Here is a 17,195-nt window from a genome sequence, read left to right on the forward strand (position 1 = left end):
GGGGGGGGGAAACGACACATGACAACACAGACTATTTGGGGAGGGACCATTTCAGGGAGACTGTTCTGAGGGGGTAACTATTTGGTAACTATCCCTTGGGATCTCATGGTGTGGTAAGCAAATTCTCCCTTTCCTTTAATGCCTCCTATCCTCCTTCAAGACTCTAGAAGCAAGAAAGTAGTAGCCATAAACTGATTTTATTATTTTTGAAAAATGGAATGTTTTGTTAACAGAAACCTTGTGATGTTTGACCAAGAACACATTTATTACAAAAAAAAAAAAGAAACCAAACTGACACGTTGACATTATTTGGCTATAACACAGCAGCAGTCTTGCTTTTTGTAATCACAAATTCAAGGTGACCTTGTTTTAATAAAACTCACCACCACTGTCATCTGGCATTAAAAAAAGATATATTTATGTAAGTATATATATATATAGGGCTTTCAGTAGCGGCGGGTAAAACGAGGTTCAGTTGGTCTGTTTGTCCGCTCTTGGCCCACAAACGTTCCTTGTATTCCGCTACTCTGCATCATCTGGCTCTGGTTTCCAACTTGCGTGAAGCCTCCGCGCCTAAAAACAAGACCAGATAAACTGAAAGTTGCCCAGAAAAGTTAATACTACCGTGACTCTGAGAAAAGATGTTTGCTTAGGGTTTTTTTTTCTACTTGCCAATCCATAGTTAAGTAGAAGGTGAAAGTAGTATTTTTCACAATTGACAGAGAATTTCTTCTTTTATAAAGATTGGTCAACTATTATAAAAACATTATAAAGCGCTCTGACAAAGCTTCTTACCCCGACATCCCTCCTTGATTCATCACATGGCCTGGTCCTGACTGACCAGGCATGCTTCTATCACCACCTAATTTAAAAAAAAAAAAAGACAAAAAGACAAAAAAATACAGACTTCTGTGTTTTCCTAATAAAAAAGCCACCTCGTTCCCAGAATTTTATTTGCGTTCTTGGTAATGCTGTTAAAGCTCCATAGGAATTTTAACTACTGCTACAATTTCAGCAGCAGTAATTCATAGAAAAAAAACCACGATCACACTGGTAAGCAGCAAGTGTACCTTGCCATCTCTCATGATCCCGTCCCATCATTCCTCCATCCACATTTCCCTGCCATGAACGATCTTGATGCCCCTCTAACTTTCGACCATGATCTCCCCAGTCACGTCCATCTCTTAAAAAAATAAAAGAACATCTTCTAGGTGTGTCCCTTACCCATTTAGCAGCATAGGGTGAAGCCAAACAGTGTACCCCATATGAAAGTGTATTAAAATTGTTAATCAAGCTGTATCTATAGCCACCTAATCATTGCAGTAAAACCGGTCAAAGAAAAATGACACAAACTTGCTGAACAGCATCCTTTGCACAACAAAGCTTGTCATCTTCTTATCTAGAGACATAATTAGTATCACAATGATCTAAAATACTCAGACATGGAACAATTCATTGACTGCCATTCCTCTGTCTGTTATATTTACGTAGAACTCAATGTTATGAATGTGAAAAACACCTGGCTCATCTAGCTGGTTTAAAGAGAAACCGCTATGATTCCAGATGAGTCTCAGCTTCCCACCTCCACCATTGCAGATTCTGACTCTATGTCCTTAAAACCTGACTAGCCACCAATGTAACTCTGGAAGGTGTTACAGGAGCATCCAGTACAGGACTGAATCTCGTTTGCAGAAAATAAAATTATTTCCAAGAAGACCAGCTATGAGCTGAGCAGCAGCACTTCTGTACTCGCTACAACGCTCCCTTCTCCTGATGCACGGGGGAGCTACGTGTGTGAATTCCTTGCTTCTCCAGATACTGGAAGAAACTACCTGGAGAGAGGATTCACACTTGTCAAACTGCTTCTGCTGTCACCCTTCAAAGGTTCACTGAGCATTAAAGTTTTAAGAATCAACAAATCACTTCCCTTATTTCATATGCACTAACCGGGTTTGGGGAGGTATTCCTCTCCCTTCAGTCATTCTTCTGTCAGACCCATAGCCACCCCAACTATCACGAGTGTGACGATCGGGCCCTCCATGGCGTTCATCTGGGTAATGCTGGAAGGCAAACGGTACAGAATTATGCTACAAGTCAATACAGGTTTTCTTTCAGGATTGCAAAAAATCAGATCCTCAGAGGTTGCCTTTCTATAAGCTGTTGGAAAACAATACGGTAGCTGTCTCATTTTTTACCAGTTCCATTGTTGCCACTGTGTGTAATTCAGGCAGATTTGCTCAACTCATTGGTGGGAGGCGGCTTTTTGTTCGGTAGGGGGTGGGGGTTATTTGCTTGGTAGGGTGTTTTTAAGGTTTTTTTAGTGGATTTACATTCTAGTTCTGGATTTTTAACTTTAACATAGAAGATCTACCTACTTTCTACCTCTACTCAAAACTGAGGTTTTTTGACAGGTTGATCTCTCAGTACTGTCTTCACACCTGTCCTTTTCCAGTCATTTGCCTTGTTCCACTGTAACCCCAGCTGTTTTCTACAAACCATTTGGATAAAAGCCAGAGGGATCCCTCACCAGCTAAGTTTAAGACGCTACAGTAACTACCTCTTAACGCGATGCAGACAAGATGGTAAAAACCTGAAAACTTTTATCACCATGTTCCAGCCTGAAAAGATGATGTACCATAGCTCCCATTGCTTGGAGGTTTCTCCCCACCCCAATCTGTGGCTACTGCCCCAAGTGAGCAGGTAACTTAGTAAATTACATTCTGCACGTTAGCATGGAAAACCAGTTGCTGCTTGAACAGCTTAAACCCAGTGGTGGTTGCATTTAAGAACCAGACTGCACGTGCACTCTGTTCTTTCCACTTTGGCATCAGTTTGGGTTTTTAAATGAAGCAGTTACTTAGGTATAACCCACCTGCCCGTCTCTATCTGGTATTCCTCTTGAACTGTCTCTTCTGGAAGAAAAAAAGAGAAGTTTCAGCTGAATCAGCACAGTAATCGTAATTCAGATGTCTGTATGAAATAGCACGTGAAAATTTATCTTCATTAGGCTGTAAATTTGAAGGCCAATATTTGTTTAGTGGCACAACACTCAAATAAGTTGTTTTGTAGCATAGAAAGAGATCAAAGTAACATCCATGACTATAATATGGGTAAGCAAGGCATCACTGTGGCATGGTCAGGTACTCAATGGTACCAAGGAAGAATACTTGAGTGAACCTACCAGTATCAGAAATGAGTTACCAGCAAAAGCAAAGCAGCGTGGGTTTTGCCAAAGATCCTTTGAGAGCAAAACAGAAGTCTCAATAGCACTACACAAATTATTTCTTGCATTCTGTGGAACTAATAATCTGAGTTAGCTAGGCTGCAAAGATGAAAGCAGGGAAAGTTCTGAAGCAAAAGGAAATGGCTAAATCTTAGACTAAGCAACAGGGAGTCATAGACCAGATTTCCATACATCCTGAGAGAAGCTGTAGGATCTCCCTTGGCATCACAGTGGACTACATTAGGACTTGACCTCTTTCTGATATGTTCATAAATGATGGAAACACATGATTGCCAGCACATATAAAATTAGACACAAGAAATGCACAAGGGCCATTTGTTTCACTCTTCTGTTTTGACACCATTGAAGCCATTAGTAAGCCACAAAAAGACACCTCATTCCCATAAAGATACAGGAAGAAAAGGCACTGCCTTGCCAACCTGTCCATACAATGATCTTGGTATCGGCCACGATCCCTGTGGTCAAAGTCGTGGAATCGGTCTTGACGGCTAAATTCAGAATGATACCTATCATCCATTGCCATTCGCTTTGCCTCTGGCCAGTATGGGTCATCTCGCCTACCAAAAAAAAAAGGTCACGATTACTAACAATCTCAAAACAATTTTCCTCTCCTCCTCTCGTGTTATCCAACCTCATTTAATCCAATTACCCTAACAATTATTTTTGATCTATAATCAAACCCCTTGTGTGTTAAGCAGGCATCACATTCCAGTTTCAGAGGAAGCTAGGTGTATTGACACTATACAAAAATCTTAATCTCAGTATGTGCTGATGCAAGAAGAGAATGAGTATCTGTTCCCCCTACCAATTCTACTTTGGAGACAAAACGCATGGTTTCTATTCTTTGTCACTCCTCTTTTGGAAATAAGAATTTTAATCCTGTTGTAATAAAATTGTGCTTACAGGTATACGAGTATGACGTTTGCTCTTTCTCAAGATTGGTATTAAAGTGTTAAAAGCAACACGTAAAGAGTTTTTCGGTTGTGAGCTCCCATGACTGCTTTAGCAAAAGTACTCAGAATTTACATAGGCTTTAGAATGCTTTATCTGTAACTGGATGCGGCTGAGGAGTTTGGAATCTCATCACGGTCACTGTTACCTGCCATCAGGATCGTAAGGCCTTCTCATGGCAGATCGCCGCTCTTGTTCGTAGCGTAGCTGTTCCTGCTGACGTCGCAGCTCTTCCCTCTCTCGCTGGATCCGTTCCTGTTCTCGTCTCCTTTCCTGCTCTATGTGCATTCTTTCTCTCTCTAATCTCTCTCTCTCCAAGCGCTCTCTATCAAGCCGCTGCCTTTGAAATTCAAGTCTTTCTCGTTCTCTCTGAAGCCTCTGCCTTTCATCCCGCTCATGAATAGCTTGAAGTCGTTGTTCTCGTTCTCGCCTCTCTCTCTCTCTAATTGGAAAAGAGATGTTTTGTTTTCACATGTATCATACTAATTATTGTTTAGTTTTGTGTGCTTGACAGGTAGATGTCTGAATTTAGGTAATACAGGCCTCTGGGGGACTCAGAGGCACCCTACCTATCGTTCTTGAGATTCCTGCCCTGATGTGGGCAAGATCAAAGCACAGTGGAAAGCTATGCCTGCAAAAATTCACAATATATACAGGTGAAAGCAGCAGGTTTGAGATCTTTTCTTTCTTCTCCTCTTTCTGGCTAGAAAGGACCAAGCTCCATGGTGCCAGCGTCCCCACTTGCATTCCTCTGCCCTGGTGCTGCTGCAGAGATCCCCCAGGTCATGAGGTAATGAGAATAAATTTATTATTTGCGTTTCATCTGTGTGGTTTTGTGGTTCTGCTGGTTCACACAGTGGGGTTTCTTGTTTGCTTTTTAAAAAAAAAAAAAAAAGTTTCTACATTCTTCCCACTACCTGCTTAAACGCGAACGACATCTTCCCAACTAAATCAGAGCTGCTTAGTGGGATGGTGGGCAAGTAACGAACAGATGAAAGAAGAAAGGGTAAGCATTCTGCCTAAGTAACATGATATCTACTCTAAGTCAGCTCTGAAAAAGCTTTCATAAAGCACAGCGCGTCCTAAGACAGAAGTCTGACAAATAGAAAGTATTTTTGAACTCCGGGGAAAAAAAAAAATCAATTATGTAAATTCAAATCTGATCAAGTGGAACACAAGAACTGAAAGCACCTAGAAAGTTGTTATTCAGCAAGAGTCGCACAAAAAGCATAGGCTTAGAGAAGATCAATTTCAGTACTAAAAACCTGCATAATTTGGCATCAGGTCTGTTCTAGCAACAGAACAGTATCAAATCAGTATGTTGGAGGGCCAGCACAACACTACTTCACAACTTTGCAGCCTGGTCAGAAACACGGATAAGGGAAGTAAAACCAAATGCCATTCAAAGTTTAGAGCAAAACTGTGAAAAACTCACCTGCGTCTTTCTGTTTCCCTGATTTCTCGCTCCCTCTGTCTCTGACGTTCACGTTCTCGCTGTTCTTTGATTTTATCAAATGATAAAATATCTTGCTTTTCTTTGCTCTCAGATTTGCGATCCTGGCTTTTTGTACTCTGATTTAAATAAAAACAATACATTAGCTAAAAATACACTGTGGTCAGCTAAAGTTCTTAGGCAAAAGGCCTACCTTATGCTGACCTGAGCAAAACAGAGTACAATACCTTCTCGGGGTAAATAATGTTGGAATTTCATGGAAAAGCAGATCAGGGAAAGTACCCCGAATTTGGCTAGAACTTCTAAAGACTTTAAATATATATAAATACTAAGAACACATGATCTGACTTTCACTGGTGGAAAATGATACACCGTTTTAAAGGTCACTAGTTACCACACTCTACAATCATCATCTTAACAGCATTCTCACATTGCAACTCTACTTCAACTAAGGCAGCAGCAACAAAAACTATAAAGGTGGTGAAGCATAAGCATTTACTTCTGCACCATCATTTACACCTTAATGCCTTCTAAAAAGTTATCCTTTTATAACTCTTCCAAATATGCAAGGCAAAAAAAAACCCACTTTCAAATACATGCATCTAAAGCTATTTGACACCTATTGTTACACAAAGGCTTCTCGAAGTTGTACTTACCCTCTCTTTTGATGTAGAAGTTTTCACACTAATAACTGGTTCTCCTTTAGATTTGTCCATTACCACTGTCCTTTCAGCTCCTCGACTTGCTAGAATACAAAATATATCTGAGAATAAATAATATGCAAGATATACAAAAAGTCTTGCAAGATCCAAAATTTTCAAGATACTTAGCGGTAAAAAGTTATTTTACTGAGGTTTAAAATAACTTATGGAAGATTACATTTATGATTTAAATAGCTTACCAAGATTTGGCCAAGTTGGGGATTGAGGGCAGTAAAGCTATGACAAAACTAAGAGTATTTTTTTCTGGCAGGGATGACAGTTAAAAGAAAGCAAATTTAATTTCATTCTTCCATCTGCAAAACATGTTCCTTTGCCACAGTTAAAAAAAACAACCAAACAAAAGAAAACCAAAAATAAAGCATAAAGAACCACACACTGTTAGGTCTAAACCTAGCAGTAGTTCCATAAAATTCAGACTTTACCATTTCAAGTATTTAAAGCCCAGTAATTATAAAAACTGTTGCTAAGTTACTAGAATTCCAAGTCACAAAAAAAGTTTTCAAGGTATTTTTCTGGTATTTTCTGTCCAACAAGAAAACCTCAGTATTACTAAGTACGCCTCATAGTCTTTTTACCGAATTACTAAATCACACCCAATAAGAACACTGAGTTTTGCACAAGCTGAAGTCTTCTCATCAACCAAGATTCTAAAACTTTACGCTTGGTCCTACATTTCCTACTTGGCTGATAAGGGAAATTTTTCTGGATGCAAAGTAGAAGCTTTGTCACAGTGGTTGTACCAGTTTAATTTTTACTTTTTTTTTTAAATAAGTATGCTTGAAAACATTTCTGAAAGGCAACTAGAATTACCTGATTTGCTTGCCCTAGATCGATCACAGGATCCGGCCTTTTGTTCATCTTTCTCTTTTCCTTCTTTTTCATCTTTTCCATCTTTTTCTGATTTCTTAGCATCTTCTCTTCTGTCGGTCTTCTCCTCCTTCTTAATACCAACAGACCTATAGGTGAACTTTGCTTTAATACAGAACCTAACAAAATGCACTATACAACCACTCCCATCAAGCCAACCACGTCCAAAAAAACCCCCAAACCAACCCCAAATCACTCAACCCTAAAAACCAAAACACAAAAATCCTCTAAAACATACTCTCAGAAAACCCCCTCCCAGTACCTTCCATGCTGCTGTGCTGAAGCCAATGTATACTTGTACAAATGATTAAGAGCAGCAAACAATACTAAGCTAAGTGAGAAACAATAGATAATCCTTCTGAGTATTTGGAGACTTCAGCTGCTAGGAGTAATGTTTTCTGTTCTGCCTATTAGTTCATGTCTAGCACAGGGGTAAGAGAGCCCACCCAGGTAAAGGCTGAGCTTCCCCAGAAGAGCTTTTGTAAACAAATAACTTAAAACACCACATGCAAGCAGGCCAGCCTGCCAAAGCATCTCCTCTGCCAAATCTTTTAAAATGTTACAAGAGAACAAAAAGTAGTAAAGCAAAATGCCTCTTTTAAAAGCAACAGACCACTTGGAAAACAAATACCGATCACTCACTAACTGTGCAAACAGCCTATCAAAAAGACAGACTGAAATCCTGGAAATATTTGTCATTGCGAAGAGCAGACCAAGTCAGAGTCACATCAGAAGATGAATTATTCTGATAAAAATATTGGTTTATCTAGAAATGAGTTCATTAGCCATCTCCTGATATAACTGTCAAGTTTTGATACTAAACCCCAAAGAGCTCCATCTTTCTGAACAGAGGGCCAATTAAGATTCACTTGCTGCTGCAGAACACAGATTTCACCTTCTCAAATATTGCTCTTATTTCAGATGCAGTATGAGGCAGCAAACAGATTTACTACAGTTACTGTTCACTTTGGTCATGTGGCTGCATTTCAAATGAGTAGCCTTTAAACATAGAAAAATAGCATAAAACACTTTACTTCTCAGATTTGGACTCTGCAGAATGGTGCCTGTCTTTTTCCTTCCTTGTTTCACCCTCCTTTTTGTCTGAAGGCTTTTTCCCAGCTGGTTCATTTTTTGCCTAGAATTTTAGCCAGAAATATTTTTACAATAAGAGACAGACATTAAACTCACACACTTTTATTTTCATTACACTGTCACAAAAGCAGCTACCGCTTACCTTCTCCACAGAAATCATTTTTCCGTGCAGCTCTGTTCTGTGGAGATGATTAATACACTTAGTGGCTTCTTCAGATGTTGACATTGTAACAAAGCCATAACAGCGAGCACCAGGACTGCGAGCATTTGTCACTACTTTTGCACCGACCACCTTTGGGAGAAAAATTATCCTGTGTTTGCAGATCTGTCGCCAAATAAGTTCTAACTTAGTCACCACCTGAGCAGCTCTGTCCACCAGTACCACACGGTGTAGCACTTAGCTCCTTTTAACAGGGAGGAAATATGCTTGGCACACAATGTTTCATCAGCATTCTCAGAAGACAGCGGCGCTAGGCTTATATGACAGGCAGCAAACGTTACCGTTTTAACTTGACCTCTATACTGTCAGGCAACCGCGTTCTAGAAGTGCATGACTAAACTACTTAACAGAGTATCATGTGAACAGCATTTACACCCTTGTCAACAGCAACACAAACACAGATGAAAGTGTTCAAATTCAAGATTATTCTACCTGTTCTGAAAAAAAGTATAAAACAGGAACTACTGCCACTTTGTCATTTCTTACAGGACACCTCTGCTAATTTCTATCCACAGACGACAATCTCTGACAGCACAGAGGCACACGCTTAGCAACACAAACATTTAATGTTACGTTCAGAAATGTATTAGGAGGAAGGGGAGATGGTCATGGAAAGAATTCCCTTCCGCAACTTCTGCTCTCATAACCTAACTGGCACTGAAGAACAAATGGAAGCCTGCCCTCAAAGACTAGATTTCTCAAAGGAATACCCCTTGAAATGGAACAGTTTAGAAGAGCATTAACTATAGCCGGACACCCAAGAGGTATACTTAGACTATAGTGCACTCGATGACAACCCACCAGACTCTCCTGTCAATAATTGCCTCATTCTTACAGGTATCTGCACAGATTCTCTGAAACCTGAATTTCTGTCACTCCTAGGCTGCATGTCAGACAACCGTCTTTATAAAGTATGTTAGTTTCTAGCATTCTTTTCAAAATCTGTATCTGAAAGTTAAGTGTTTAGCCTATGCAGTTATTAATTAGGAAAAATAAGAGCTAAATTTAGGGTCATCCTTTTTCAATAAAATGGTTTCTTAATTTACATAACCACTACATACCTTCCCATACTTGCTGAAAAGATTCTTCAAGTCTGTAGCTCTAGTAGAGGATGAAAGTCCACTAACCCACAAATTTCTGCCAGAACCACTACCAGCACGGCCTAAGGTACAAAAAAGCCAAACATAAAAGGACCATGTAGCACGAGAATGCAACAGTGAAAAACTAAACACCCTACAAATGTTTTTTTTTCTTCAGAAACCTATTCAAACGCAATTTTACTTTTATGTCTTCCAATCTTAAAAAAAAAAAATCAATAAACACATTGCAGCCTGCATAAATGAACCTCTGAAGTGCATACCTGATGTATATTTGAGTAGTCTCAATGAGTTTTCATCTACGTATTGTATTACTACACTTCAATCGCTTCTATGAGAACTACAAAGTATTAAATGTTAATTTACAAGATACTTGTTTTTCTAAAAAAGCCTGTCACAATTAGTAAGGTTACAGAAGTTATATGAAATGTAATTTACAAGTCATGCTTTGAAGGCCTCTGTTACAACTGCATTGAGAGTTCACTAAATTAACAGTCACCTCCAGAACTGTCACTCAGAGTATAAACCTATATATTTAGGCATCTGTTGAGATTTTTCAGACAAGTCCTGGTCTTGCCGCTATCTATCACCATTCACAAAGCTACCACTCCGCTATAACTATTACAGTGAATATGGGCACATATTTAGGCAATTAAGACACAAAAAAAAACCAATGCAAGAAAGGCGTCAAAAAGCAAGCAGAACTCTTATTAGTCTCCATTCAATGTTCACCTTACTACAACTGAGTCACAAGAAATGGTTAGATTTGACCCCATTACCATATTTTTCCAAGTCATTTGTACATTTTAAAAAAAAAAAAAAACCCTTACCTTTCTCATCCTTTGAGATTATCTTTGTATCTCTGTCCTCCTCAACAGGGCTAAAGACAAAACACCACATTATTCAACCAATAATATGCAAAGAGAACATTAATTCTAGGTTGTGCACTAAAACTGGATACCTACCAGTAAATTAGTTCTGAAATAAAGTCTATTTCTGCAAATTTATAGAAGAGTGACAGGAAATATGGGATTCGTATCCTTAAATGGTCAATTCTGTTTTGCAGATGACAGAAATAAGAGTAATTTAAGAAAACAACCTTTGAAGGTTGAGGAAGGAAAGAAATCAACCCCTCTGTGTTTAAAAAAAAAAAAAATCTGCACATGGAGAAATAAAACAGACTCTTTAGGACTAGGCTACAATTTCATCAGTCTCGGTGGCCAATTGAAGGAAACAGCTTATTCGCATCACTTAACGACCAATGAAAAAAAGATAGCATCTGGTCTATAACGGAGAAAAAACAAACCTCTTTTTCTGATCACCGCCCTCACTGGTTGAGGACTCTTTAGTAGCAGGGGATTCCTCAGAATTAGCTTTGTCTTCTGTTTTCTTGGCATCTTCTTTGGCTTCGGGACCTGCGCCTTTTTCCGCTGTTTCCCCACTAGAGGCTTCCAGGCCTTGGGAGCGTTTGCTACTCTGATCGCTTAGGGTCTCTACTACTAAAGATTCAGAGTCCGGTTTCTCTTCCTCTATTGTCTGTTCACTTGTCTCCCCTTTTGCTACAACTAAACGCTTTGCTTCCTTCCTTGCCATAGCTTGTGCCGATTTGCTGTCCAAATCTAAAGCATCTTCCTCCAACTGAGCGGCAGCAAGAGCGTCCTCTTCCTCCGCTAGCCTCTTGCCTGGCACCACGTTACTTGCTTCCTGTGCATGTGGCCGCTCCGCTTCAGAAGTTTCTTCGTTAAGTAGTTCAGATTTACAAGTTTCCCCCAAAATGTCGAGTATTTTCTCATTTTCTACGGATTTAACAGGAATAGAATGGCACAAGATTTAATCACCAGGGAAATACAGCAATCACAAATGTGGAACTGGCATGGCTGCCACACTAACACCAAGAGAACTTCTAAGCTACACAGAGATTGGAAAACCCTAGTGTACACAGTGTTAAAAGTACTACGCTAACTGCTGTCTGACAAACTACCAAATCAGCCCTAATATGTTAACAGGGAAGAAAAATGCCCCCACAGACTTAACAAAAACCTTCTGGCTCATCCTTGATATTCTTCATGAAATCGTTCAGCTCTGTTTCTTCTCTAGTTAGCTTCCAGAGTCCAAGATGCTTAACTGAACGTATCAAGGCACTGAGGGTTCAATTTTTAAATTTCTCTGAAATTCTTTTAGCAGACAGTCCAACATGAGAACTGGGCATCTTCTGATGGTGCATGAGTGCGTTTTCAGTCCAGAAAGCGAATAGGATCTGTAGAAAATTCCTGCGATGATAGCGCATTCCTTCTTCTGAGGTCCAGTCACTCTTTAATTTCTGTTCTGTACCAAAGCTGTGTTTTACCTACACTCCCGTATTTATATTCATAGAACTACAGTACAGTGTGATATCACAAGATCTGTTTTCAGAACCTTCACATTTTTAAGGCTCATTCCTTAATACCACTGTAGGTAACAGTTCTATGGAACCATTTCTTTACATTAAATACATGTTTTCAAAAAGAAGTTATTCACAGATCTGGTGATATGACTGGGTTTCCAATCTCTATGGCCCTGCATGACCTGGATTGTCCACTATAATAACATACGCTACAGTAATGCATTAAAAAAAAACCACAACCAGGGACACAAAAATAATTAAATGAAGAATGGAACTGTTTCAATCCCCAGAACTTTTTTTTTTTTAATTTAAACAAACAAAAAACCAAAACCAAACAAAAAACCCAATAAAATCACAAAACCCAAAACACAGTACCTGGCTCCGAAGGTAACTCTTCAAGTTCCTGCAGTGAAAAAAATTTTTAAAAAGGAGAAATATCAGTATTTCATAAGTCATAATGTTATTCTGAATGACACCTCTCATCCCCCCAAGACATTACAGAATTTAAGGAGTAACTATATAAATTTAGCCTCTGTCAACTCTGAAAATGTTGAATTTTAAATAAATTTCTCACAAGGTTTAATGTTATTTTTTAACATCTTCAGATTTTACCAGATGTGTAAAAACTTCAGTCTTTCTCAAATTCAGACACTGTGAACACACAGTACGCATTTGCACAGGTAAATAAATCAACAAATGTAAGTAGCATAGAACATAGTTTATCTTCATGTTACCCTTCTCTAGAGTCTACATTACAAAGTCTGCTTTCTGAAAACAGGATTGATAGAAATGCCAGCTTTACCTGGAGCTACAAGTGTCCTTAACCTACCACAAGTGATCTGGAAACAAGGCCTGTATTTCAGGAATAGATCAATTTCAGCTTTCTTGTCAACATGTGATGCCTATGCTTTTAACAGAAGTTAGATATAATGTAAGGCACTGAGTTGGTTTATACAACAGAGAAAAAGATTCCAGCCTAACACTCAAACTCAGTAGGATACATACATTATCTATATATGACCTGATAGATATACAGATAGATATAGATATAGATATAAATATATGTATCTCTGTCCACATGATTCAATTAGGAAGGCATTAGTTTCTATTCTTTGTAGAATAAGAATGCATCCACAGTGTACTACTCCTACACATACTGTTTCAGCATACAGTTTATATGGCATATATTATGCCCTTTTGTTTGTAAAGAAAATCTGATTACCATTTACCTTTATTACAGTTAAATCAGATGAAGCAGCATCTAAACTGTCTCCAACATCTTCAACCTCTACCTTTAAAAAATAAACGGAAGACATTTTGTTATCTATAAAAGAATGGTACAGCAAATGAAGCCTGAACGAGAAAGCGAAGATTTTACTTTCACTGACAACTGACAACTGATATTAAGCGAACAACCAACAAGGGTAAAAACTGACCAATGACCCCCACACCTCTTCCCAATCCCCACCAACTGAATAAGCTTCTTCATTACCTCTCAAATACATTGGTCAGGTCAGAAAAATCTTTTAAGGGTGGAGATTCCAACAGCAAACTCTCTTACTCTTTCTTTTCTACAGGAACAACATAGAGCCAAAAAGTCTGTGGGCCTCAATAACCGTTTTCTTTACTGATGAAAGAAGACTGCAGGGCCTGACCTGGACACCAGTAGTTTAGTAACTGAAAAAAACTATTTTCTGTTTACTTCTATTTGACTTGTGTCTGGTGGGATATGCTTGGGGATAGGGGGTTAAGCTTATTTCTACAGCATTCAGATTGGGGACAGGCACCATTAAATTTTAGAATCTTGTAGTCCTGACTGATGACACAATGTGCACACACAACAAAGAGTCTAATACCTCTCCATTAGACAGGACAGGAATAACTCTCTTCAAATGCTTTGTTGTACATTTCAGGAGCTAAACACTTGACTTTGGGGAAAAATTATCTTCTAGCCCAGATGGATAATGTCAAATAAACAGTGCAACACCAGAACATGGAAAACCAACATAAAAATACTTTCAACAACTGAGTAACTGCAAGACCCTATCATAACAGAAAAATAATCTAGAATATAGTTCCCAGAATGTTGCTGTTCAGCTGAAGTGAAGTAAATAAGGCTACAGCATTTGTACACCTCACATGTCCTCCTAAGTAAAGGAAAAACACAAAAATGGGAATGTAAACATAAAGTGAATCAGAGAGATCAAAGCATGATTAAAACAAAAGCCTTTCTGGATTAATTTGTACAGTTATATGTGTACAAACAACATCTAAGCATTTTAAAATCAAAAATGCTATTTCTACAAATATGTAGAAGAAAAAGCAACGACCATGAGAACTAGTAGAACCCCAAATCATTTCAAACACTCTTTAGCTAGTGTTTTGCTATTTAATAAAAAAAAAAATTTAAAAAGGAAAAATTAATCTGATTCCACACACATAAGAGATGCATACCATCGCTACTGGTATTTCTCTTGATTCTTCTTTAATTTCTGAAAATTGTGGGGATGCCTCCAAGTTACCTACAGCATATTCTGTAGGCTGATCTGGAAGTTCTTTCACTTCTGCATCTGTATTTTCTTTACTATCAGACAGTGAGTCAAGAATATTATCAGCACTGTAATCCTCTCCGCAATCTACCGCATTGCCATTATCTATTTCAGCTTCATCTAACACACTAATATCCATCATGTCAATATCCTGCAAGTTATCCAAACTTGCTTCAATATCCTCCTGTAAAAAGAAAAAAAGTATGTATAATAGTCATTGTAACTTTAGAGCAATGCTATAATTATTTCACTTAAAACACAGCCTCACATACCTGTCCATCTCCCGAATCCTCTTCTAGGCCATTATCTTCTACTCCCTCTTCATCTGGTCTACGTCCTAACAACATTATGATCATTAGAATGAAAAGAAGGTAACAATATGTATCCTTCAAATTTTACTTTTTCAGAGTTGGTATTCCATTCAGTTTAGTTATTTGCTTTTTCTTTATTTTCCACAACTGAGTATTCATATACCATCCCAGTTCTGTAACTGAGAAACATGCAACATGCTACAGTCCAAGGTCTGTCACGAGTTCAAGAAGCACTGCTGTGAACTCCCCAGAACATTTGGCTCAGCTGAGGTTGCAGTAATTTATTACCTCAGCCTTTTATTTCTTTACAGACCATTCACTAGAAGAAAAAAAAGAAACCAAACAAAAAACCCAACACAAAACAATGAAAAAACCCACTCTACATGTAAGCATTACTGCAGCGCTCCAGTCACTAGCTGGACACATTATATCGGAACTGACATTACTGAAAACAGTAAGCTAGCTTCAGCACCAAATAGTAACTCCTGAAACTCTGAGCTAAGTAGTTGTTTCATCTTTTATGAATGTCGTTTTCCTCAAAAACTACAAGCACATTACAATAAAAAAGGGAAAGGTGTTTTAGAGCCAAGAGGAACATCATGCCTATTTCCATCCCAATACTAAAAGTGCTGTAACATACATTATTTTTCTGAGACTTGAAAATGAATGTGATCAAATTACCAAAGATCTCTCTGTTTTTACTCACAGTTGTGACATTTAGTCTCTTTCCAGTTAAAACTTTACATTTTAGTTTGAAAGTAAATGTAATATTGCTCCATACTGGATGTAGTAACAAAAATCTGGGTCAAACAAATTAGTTGGCAAAACATTTGAACTTCATCTCCCAAATCTACATTTTAGTGTAAACCAAAATTAATAATTTCATTAAAAATCCTTCATCTAAGCTAGTTATTCTGCAAGGTCTAATAAAAAAAAATTCAATGTTATTTGATTACAAAAGAAAATAAAAAACTGTGCTAATTAATCTTAGAAAAATAGCAGATTAGTTACTTAGTAATTCCTGCTACAGATCTCAAGGAACTTTGAGAAAACCAACAGATCCTTCGAGTGGACCAACTTCTGCCTTATTAAATTCACAAGTTCTGTGAATAAATGTCCAGTAAGTTTAATACCATACCACCCATCCCTAGAAACCTGAGCACAAATGTGGGTAAGAGTACCAGTAACATATGGCATTAAAGGTCAGAACTGAGGAACAAAAGTTCAATCTTGCTTAAATTTCTTCCAGAGAACCATTTTATCCAAATCTGGCTCAGGCAAGTAACGTTAGCTATAGCATTGGAACTGCAAAACATTCCATTCAGCAACGGTATCAAAATTAAACCAAGCACTTTTCCAAAAGGAAAAGCAGACTTCAGAATAAAGATTAGTAACCTTCCATTTCATAAGTAAAAGTTGCTAGAAAACCAAGGGGACCGTGTGGAGATCCTCTCTAACTGCCCTGTACCTTTGCTGCTTCTTTTTGGAGTTTTCTTCATGATATTTTCTGAAACCACTGGAATTTCATCAGGATTCCCCCCTTCCTCCTCAATAGCCTATTAAGGGGAAAAGATAAAGACAGACATCAAGATAGACAGAAAAATACTGTTTGTGCATTTCTGTTGAGTTCAACAGCTGGACGCCAAGGGCAGAAACAAGAATCTAGCACCTCAAATCAGACAACAGCAACTTGAATATGCAAACTAAAGACTACCAGATCAAAGCAACGAGCACACGGGGAACAGTAATGTGTTGGTGTAAAGCTTCTGGAAAGCAGTCAGCAGCATAACCTAGACAAAATGTCTGCAACAGTGCACTGATACCCGGGACCTTGAGACAGAGTAAGAACCTCAGCTCTAGGACACAGCAAGCATCAGTTCAACGTAGGCAGTCCATATACCACTAACATACCAAACATTCTAACGAGAATACAGTGTCCAGGCTACCAGCCAGGAAAAAAAATAAAAAAAATCAGTACGCAGCAAAAAGCCTAGCAGACAGCGTAGCGAACTGTAAATCCAGGAACTCAATGCACGGAGGAAAGCCCAGTGATGCATGAGGCTAGAAACACTTGAGCCGAATGCCACGGCAGACACGCTGCGCTGTGCGTATCTAGGAAATCGGACTGGGGGCTCGCTACGTAGATGGAAACGCCAGTCTCGGCTCATACGCTCCTCCAGAGGTCTCAGGCACGAGCCTAGGATGGCCGAGTGCGGGGCCACGCTCGGAACGCTCACGCTGGGGCTGGCCGGCTCCACTGAACCACCCGAGGACCCGGCGCACGCTCCCCGCGGCCCCATCCCCCT

At 38.8% G+C, this 17,195-nt stretch overlaps 1 protein-coding gene across 5 annotated transcripts in view; it reads right to left on the reverse strand.

Annotated features, from left to right (window-relative positions):
• Positions 1-178: 178 nt before the first annotated feature.
• The window catches only part of LOC113489280 (scaffold attachment factor B1-like), a 38,759-nt gene continuing 21,742 nt past the window's right edge, over positions 179-17,195 (reverse strand). The window contains exons 3-22 of one of the 5 annotated variants that reach the window (XM_026864890.1): positions 16,358-16,447; positions 14,851-14,915; positions 14,484-14,762; positions 13,259-13,321; positions 12,405-12,432; positions 10,953-11,442; positions 10,477-10,526; positions 9,611-9,711; positions 8,472-8,621; positions 8,272-8,372; positions 7,181-7,326; positions 6,305-6,393; positions 5,631-5,767; positions 4,344-4,637; positions 3,664-3,801; positions 2,873-2,912; positions 1,948-2,060; positions 1,071-1,183; positions 796-862; positions 179-573 (exon numbers count right to left, since the gene is read on the reverse strand). In XM_026864890.1, the coding sequence (XP_026720691.1) occupies positions 447-573; positions 796-862; positions 1,071-1,183; positions 1,948-2,060; positions 2,873-2,912; positions 3,664-3,801; positions 4,344-4,637; positions 5,631-5,767; positions 6,305-6,393; positions 7,181-7,326; positions 8,272-8,372; positions 8,472-8,621; positions 9,611-9,711; positions 10,477-10,526; positions 10,953-11,442; positions 12,405-12,432; positions 13,259-13,321; positions 14,484-14,762; positions 14,851-14,915; positions 16,358-16,388 (2,622 nt within the window). In that variant the 5' untranslated portion in view covers positions 16,389-16,447 and the 3' untranslated portion in view covers positions 179-446. The other 4 variants (XM_026864892.1, XR_003400021.1, XM_026864891.1 and 1 more) reach the window with 4 other exon arrangements.

The sequence above is a fragment of the Athene cunicularia genome (assembly GCF_003259725.1).
Source record: "Athene cunicularia isolate RWA chromosome 28 unlocalized genomic scaffold, athCun1 chr28_part1, whole genome shotgun sequence".
In the NCBI taxonomy this organism is placed as follows: domain Eukaryota; kingdom Metazoa; phylum Chordata; class Aves; order Strigiformes; family Strigidae; genus Athene; species Athene cunicularia.